Below are 8523 nucleotides of genomic sequence, written 5' to 3' on the forward strand. Positions count from 1 at the left end.
TGTTACATCAAAAAGTTTTAATACAACAATTTCATGAATCAATCTCGCGATCGTATATACACTTCCAGCCAGTGGCGAGTTTAGTAAGGAAGTTACGGGGTCCTGTGACACCACTAGTTTTTCAAAATTTATTGCAAAATTTTATTTTTTTGGTATAGGACACCACTAAATATAATAATGAGAATCCATAAATTTTTAGAGATTATAATTTGATAGTTTGAAGTAATAATATATTTGAAATTAGCCTACTTATAATTTTATAGTATGAGTATGAATATATTAAATAAATATAAAAATATATACACCCTTAAGTGGGAACCACTCCATATCTATCTCATCATCACTCTAATGGTAATAACAATTATTGATCCAATACATATAGATGTGTCATTTGAGTAGATTAACCATATAGTATTATGTTATGGAATGATATACATTGTTTTTTTGACACTTCGATGTAAACATTATAAAATACTTCATCCGTTCTATTCATATTTAGTTGTCCTCACACAAAACACATATAGTTTAAGAAAATATCATAAAAGTTATACTTTTTATTTACTTTTCAATTTTACCTTTGCTTTTTTTTTTTTCTATTTCTATCTATATACATTAAAGACATAATAGAACTTAATCTTCTTATTATTTTTATATTTATGGAAGTGGACAATTAATTTAGAACATCCCAAAATAAAATATTGAACTATAAATTAGGGACGGAGAGAGTAACATTGATCAACCATACCATCTATTAAACAATTACAATAACTTTGTAGCAAGTAACTTTCTTGATTATGTTTCTTGTAAATTACTGTAGTTAATAGCAATTCCACATAAGTGAGCTATGAGGGAGGTAAGATGTACAATCCTTCTCGTATCCTAAAATAAAGAGAAGTCATTATTTCACTCAGAGTGAAACACTGCAAGAATAGAGAAAGTCTTCCCTCTCAATGTTTTATGGATAGAGAGACTGCTTCCGAATGGACATTCGGCCAATAAGTAGTTTAAGGGGGTGTTTGGATTAGCGTTTTGAAATTTGATTATGCGTTATAGATAATCATAATTAAATAATCAGCTGTAGCAAGACGTGATTTTGATAAATGGTGTTTGGATTTGATTGTGCTGTTTGAAATCGCAATAATTAAATAATCGGTTTATTGAGTGTTTGGAAAATCAAATTATTTGATAACTTAATGTGTAAAATTACCAAAAAGGACATTTTTTAAAATTATAAAATATAGATTTAATATTTAATGATACTTTTTTTATGATTTTAATAATGATAAATTTATCAAATACTACATATAACTTTAGAAACATATGACTTGAGAACAACATTACGGTATACAGAGTATTACTTATAAGTAACGAAAAAATATACACTTAATTAAATAGTTCAAGTGTCGCCTAGATCAAAGTGTAGCTATATGAAATTTGTTTCATGCTTCGGAAAAGTCAATGTCAGTGAGAATAGTCAAAATCAAATGACAATATGATGTTAGACATATTTATGGAGTGAGATAAAAATAAAAAGGGAGCTAAAAGAGTTGAAGTCAGACTGATAGATTAATAATGGTAATAGGGTATTAGTACAAGGTATTTATAGGGGTACAACCGTAAAAATAGTGATGTTAAGAATTGCGTTTTCCATGTAGTAACTAGTTACATACTTCTTGATTTCCACGATTTGAAGCCCAACAAACGCAAAAAATCAACTTTTTCATTTTATTTACCAAACACTAAAACCAAATTATTCCCGTTTTGTAAACGTGATAATTGAAAAATTAAGTTCAAATCGCAAAGACAATAGTAAAGACAATGGTAATAGGAATTATCCAATTTTACGATGGTTTTTATAATGACAATAGTAAAAAATACGAATAAGCTTATATTTTGCTAGCATTATCAAATTTTATGTTTGAGTTTTGAGCGCGACCCGACCCGACCCGATTTGACCCGACAAATTCAATATTTTGTTCAAGAAAGTTATCAAATAAAATTTTGGGACCTCATTGAGCTTTGATCCTAGAATCGCCACTGCTTCCAGCCATCAATTTCACGAATCAATTTTTTTATTCCTTTTTTCATCTTTTCTGTCACATAAACCAACTATTTGCACCTATTTTCTGTTGAGAAATCATCACTACAATACAATCTCAACAAATAAACATATAATTTAACATATGCGACCAAGTCTTCATACTTCCGGTCAACGAAAAGAGAGCGACGGAAAATGTAGATCTTGCCGAATTTGGACCGAACAAAAGAAGTTCCATCATTGTAGGTTGTTTCAGATTATCGGATTTGCGAACGGTCACCATCGAACACCCATGAGTGATGAACAATGCCGTAAAACAAGTTGCTTCTTGTGACAACTGAATATTACACTTCTGAGTATGAATAATAGAATTATTTTATTTTGTTTGTATAAGTCAATTAAAGTTTGAATCTTATTAGTATAAAATTCTGGATATATGTATAATTTTATGCAAAAAGTCGATAGGTCAACGGTTTATGGGTAAAAGATGAAAATAGAGATAATTGAGTTAAAAAGATAAGAAAACATGTAAATACCATCATGTGTTTGTCATGTGATCTCATTTAACGGGATAACATTAATGCTCGTTAACTCCAGGGTTATCAATGAGATATCTTAATAGTTCGATGTGAACAGAGTAAAAATAAAAGTTTAATGACACCTAAGCTGTTTAGTACAAAGTATGGGCTAAACACACAATTTTGACTATTTTTAATCATGACAAGGGATGTTGGCACCACCTCCTTTAACTATAATCACCACCTAATATTTTCAATACTTTTTTTTTTGGTATATTCACTCAAATTACTTAAATTACCCATAATGATGTATTACACAATTTGTTTTTATTAAAATATATAGAAGGATATAATTGAAAATAGCATGAAATAATAGTGGATTTATAAATTTTGAATGGCGGAAGAATCACTAATAATCATGCTTTATGTTATTCAAAGTTTCATATAAGAATTCAGAATGACAAGTCAACGTTGTCTCTCACATATTTTTTCCCGAAAATTCATAACGACGAGTAGCCACAAGAAGTAAAGGATTCTTTCTGTGGACTGTAAAAGCAGTGCTCTCACTCATGTCCAAATTTTCCCCTTTATCACCGGGTGAAACTGAAAGATCAAACTTGTAAACCGTATTTGCAATAACAAGTTTCATAAAGATGGTTGCAAAGTGTACACCAGGGCATCCTCTTCTTCCAGCACCAAACGGAATAAACTCAAAATGTGACCCTTTAAAATCATAATTTGGATTTAAGAATCTTTCTGGTTTGAACTCTTCGGGTTCTTCCCATACCGAAGGATCTCGTCCTATTGCCCAAACATTGATAAATACTCTTGTTCCAGATTCAATGTTATATCCCATTAATCTGACATCTTGCGTTGATGCTCTAGGAATGATTGGAGCCGGTGGATGTAGTCGCAAAGTCTCTTTTACCACTGCATTCAAATAGTTGAGTTTTTCTAAGTCATCTTCGTTGATATTTAGCTTTCCTCGAGTAATTGAGTCCACCTGCTTTTGTAGCGTTTTCATTACACGTGGATTTCGTACTAGCTCCGAAAATGCCCATTCGAGAGCTGTGAATGCGGTATCGGTTGCACCAGTAAATATGTCCTAGAAAAGAACAGGAAAAGTTAACACAAAAAAGAAATTAAGAATCAACTATAATATTCCCTTCGAACTATTCGTGGTTGCGGATTATGATATTATAGGTTTATCCGGTTCGGTTTTGAAAAATTTGGAGGCAAATCTGAAGAGCAAAACCAAGATCGAATTCAAATTCAAAACCAAAATCGAAACCCAACCAAAAATAGAATTCGAATTCGGTTAGGTTTTAAAAATTTTGGAGGGAAACCCGAAGACCAGAACCAAAACCGAATACAAATTCAAAACCAAACTGAACCAAAAATCGAATTCGAATTCGGTTCGGTTTCAGTTGAAACCGAGAATCGTAAATTTAACCAAAATTATCATAGAAAATCAGTTTTAAATTTGACTTTTGAATTCAATTTCGTTTTTTCGTCAATATATATTACTAATAGTTTAATGTGTATTTAGTTGAATTTGGTTTTCGATTATAGCAAAAAACCGAATTAGAAAAATCAAAATAGAGAATCGAATCAAAAACCGAATTCAAATCTGAAATCTTAATCAAAACCTAAATGAAAACGAATTTCTAACAACACTCTTTTTTTTTTTTTTTTTTTCAATTTCATTTGCATATTTCAATTAATCTGTTTGAAATCAAATATTGATCACCCTTACACTAAAAAAAAGGATGCGCTATTACCAATATCATAGCTTTAATCGTCTCTCTGCTATATTCAAAGCCATGTTCGGCCTCTAAAAGCTTTCTAAGCAATATGTCACTTAGACAGTTTTCTTGATCAAACTTTGGTCGCAACTGTTCTTCAATAAACTCATCATATTCTTTAACAACCTTCTGTATTTTTCCATTAATGCCTATCAAGTCATCCAACCAAGATAACCAAGGTATATATTGCCCAATTGTAACCATAAACACAAGTTTTTTGGGCTGCTCAACCATGTTTTCAAACTTTTTACCATTATATTTCCTGCCCAAAACCAACCTACAAATAACATTAATACTAAGTGAAGAGATCAACTCTGAAAAGTTAACTACCGAACCACACGTCTCTCCAATTTTGTGTATCATAAGATCCAATTCCTCTTTTCGTACTTCATGAAATGACCCGACCCGTTCTTTACTAAGAAGATGGTGGACAAGAAAACCTTTTATCTGTTTCCAATACTCGCCATGATTATCCTTTCCGTTATAAGTAAGTTTATTTAATACGCCTACGACCCTTCTATTTAAGAAAGTTAATTCGTGAGTTTTAAGAACTAATCGGGCCACATCAGCATTTGATACAACCACTACAGGTATGCTTCCTAAATGCATAAGCATGATGGGACCATGCGTTCTTGGTAATTTTCTAAACGATGATGATAATTCTTGTCAAGTTGATGAAGGTTTCCAATAATAGGAAGTTTCGAAGGAGATGGGGGTACATTTTGATCGTTTTTGTTAGAATAAAACCGCTTAAGATAAATTATTATCGAAAGTATAAGAATAAACGATGAAAGAACGAAGAGATTTATTGAGAAACACATGTTGATCGTGTGAGAGGATGGACAAAGTAGATTTATACAAATATTGGTTACTTTTGAATCATGATGATCAAGGTATATATAAATTTTGTAGCACATTTGAATCACATTAAAGATAAAGAAGAGACCTAAGTTAGTTATGTTATTGTAGCTAGGGAGGCAGTATTTCAGCTTTACTTAAATGCATGTTGAAATTTTTCTTTACATTAACTAAGTCGTATATATAACAAGCATTAATTAATGTATTATTTATATCTAAGAAACTTATATATATGGAAAAGAAGTAATATACTTGATTCAAACAATTCAAAAATGTTCATGAAATTGGGTATTTCTATCTAAGGGTGGAAGATGGGCTGGTCATGTTCAATTGGGCGCTGAGTCAAATTGGGTTCGGGTCAAACAGGTCAGTGTGTCAAGAAGGCGATAAGTATGCACTGGTTCTGATTAGTCAGGTCAAAACCAAGTTACTTCTATCATTTATTACACAGTGTTAGCTTCAATGATCAGTTATTTTATACGAGTATTGAATTAGTTAAAATGTCATCGTGGCTAGGTTTGTAGATGTAGTTATACAAACAACTACTAAAAGCTAACCGTTAATATAATCCTTGAAGTTGGTTAGTTTGAACAAAACTTCATAATCAGTACAGAACTAATCTATCAGTATATTTTTATGTATACAAAGTACCGTACTTGGAATTTATTTAACATTACACAATTCATCTCAACCATCCAAACTTCGCCCTTTTAATACTAACACTTGGTTCTTATTGTTAAACACGAAAACCCTGTAAAGATCACTTTGTCATTGATACGTATTTATAGCGAGACAAGGAATATAGAAACTCTAGATAACCCTAACGAACTGAAGCCCACAATCGGACTTGGGCCTAACCTAATCTGTCTAACACTCCCCGCAGTCCGAACGGCGAAAGTTGGACCGGAAGGAAACACAAATATCAAATAAATAATAATAATAAAAAACATAATATATTTTTTTTCTTGAGTTGTTGTGCTGAATAGACCGAGATTCGCTGATGGTTGCGTATGTCTGAATGCCTAATATTAAAAAAAAAAAAAAAACTAATTAATAAACAAAAGTAAAGCTTTTTATTCTCTTTTCGCTGCATCAAATAACTGATATTCGTTTATAAAATTGCAGATTTCTTAACGGCTTCTCCTTTTTCGTAGCGTCTTTTTTTCTTTTACGTCGTGGCTTGCTGTGCTTAAGGATTAAGTACCGCTTTGATATGTATGCTACTGTTGTCGACATTAACAATATTCTTCAACGCTGCAAACAAAATTTTTGACTATGTATCTCTTTTTTTTCCTGGGGTTTGGAACCTATTCACACTAGGCGGCTCATCTCCATGCCGATTATTCGATTAAAAATCAAGGTTATTATAAACAAAATAAAAAAGATATATATGGGATTAATAAATTAACAAGAAAGAAAGAAAAAATAGATAAGAAAAGAAAAAGGGAAATAGGCATGATATGGAAGGCTATTGTTTTTTTATACTTGTTGTTGTACCTACATGCTTGTATGATACTCCATAATTTTGTGGATGAATAAAGAAGAAAAGAAAATAAGGAAACATATAGGTGGTAGGTTATGAGACGATTGTGAAGAATTGAAAACTTAAGCGACAGAAAATTGACTGAAATCAGAGGTAATAGAATAGTAGATAAGAGAATAAAACAAAAACAAAGAAAAAAAATACGTGAGAGGAGGCTGTATGAGATAGATAGGTTAGGGTTAAAGGGATGATAGATTTGACGGGCTGTATAGAGCAGCGGCTCGAGGCGGCCGACTGGGTCTCGAGATCAACCCCCTCTTGATACCATGTTAAACACTAAAACCCCGTGAAGATCACTTTATCATTGATACATATTTATAGCGATACAAGGAATATAGAAACCCTAGATAACCCAAACGGCCTTAAGCTCACAATCGGACTTGGACCTAACCTAATCTGTCTAACACTTATAACCAATCAAAAAGTGAGGTTCTACTCTAAACAAATTGGTAGCGCATGATATATTTCATGAGTTTATAGTTAGTAATATGTTTTTTTCGATTTCGCTACGTGGAATTGATTTGAATCCAACAAACTAACACAAACACAATGCTGAAGTGCATAGGCAGGATCAAATAAAATAATTTTAGGGATGATCAAAGAAAACAATTTTAGTAAATTGTACTAAAGTATAAAATAGTGGAATACTGATGTTGCAGTCCATACATTAGTGATGATCTTATACATTAGTGATGATCTTAAATGCTCAAACACTTCCAAGTGAAGGGGTTTGTATGAAATTTCATAAAACTATTTAGCAGCGAAAGCATGTACAATAATTTTTAAACCTTTCAAAAACTCCCCACCAAGGATCCAATTGCATGTTGTTAAGAAAACTAAATAATAAAGAGTGAGTTTAAAGACTACAACCTTTGAAGACTTTGAACTTGAGAAGTATGTATGCTAAGAATGTAGGAGCCAAAGTAGCCTCCCTCTATCGATAATCCACACGAAAACAAACTCCAATATCAACCGGATGCTAGTCCTTTATAACCCTTGAAAACAAGTATAAGAAACAATCTTTCTTATTTCTTATTTTCTAAAACTATCTTGTTTTAGTAAATCTTTCAACTTGAAAGAAAACTTAGAATCTTTTGTAAGTAACTAAAAGAACATGTTTGATAATACTTGAAAAATATGTTTTCTTCAAAAATCTACAAGTATACGTATGTATTCTTTCATTTTAAAGAAAACTACAACTAGGCCATCATGATTCATCATTTCACTTTTGTTTTTCTTCCACCAATTAGTGTAAGGTTATCATGACATCCATTATAAGTTTATAATACACATTTATCTTTTAAAAGGTTGAATAAATAATGTGTATGTATAGCCTTTAATGATATGACTTAGATAATGTATACTTGCACATTATATAATTAAATTACAAGATAGAAACAAGTAACAAAGTTTACTTGCTATCCTACACATAGACATCTCTATACATATGTATGGATATTATTTATATACACTTGTGATATTATTTATCCAATCAAATAACAATGTCACAATATGTATAATAGGGAAGAAAATATTCAAATCATATTCAAATATGTAATTGATATTTATTTGCTAATTGTGTGTGACCCTATAGGTTCAAATGTTATTAGTAGTGTGGACATAAGTTGTACCTTGGGCATTAATAACCAACAATCTCCCACTTGCACAAGATTCAATATATGTCGACACAGGCAATGGTAAACGTCTAGCAACATGTCACTGCCCCTAACAACACATGAAAAATGTCATTCCGAGCATCCA

General features: G+C 31.5%; 1 protein-coding gene across 1 annotated transcript; it reads right to left on the bottom strand.

The window, feature by feature from the left end:
* Positions 1–3034: 3034 nt before the first annotated feature.
* Positions 3035–4976, bottom strand: LOC139868309 (cytochrome P450 Tp4149-like). The gene is made up of 2 exons (XM_071856638.1): positions 4338–4976; positions 3035–3661 (listed from the first exon to the last, which is right to left on the bottom strand). Exons 1-2 carry the CDS (start codon positions 4974–4976, stop codon positions 3035–3037), a joined length of 1266 nt encoding a protein of 421 aa, XP_071712739.1.
* Positions 4977–8523: the final 3547 nt, after the last annotated feature.

This window comes from Rutidosis leptorrhynchoides, chromosome 9 (genome assembly GCF_046630445.1).
Source record: "Rutidosis leptorrhynchoides isolate AG116_Rl617_1_P2 chromosome 9, CSIRO_AGI_Rlap_v1, whole genome shotgun sequence".
Lineage (NCBI taxonomy): Eukaryota > Viridiplantae > Streptophyta > Magnoliopsida > Asterales > Asteraceae > Rutidosis > Rutidosis leptorrhynchoides.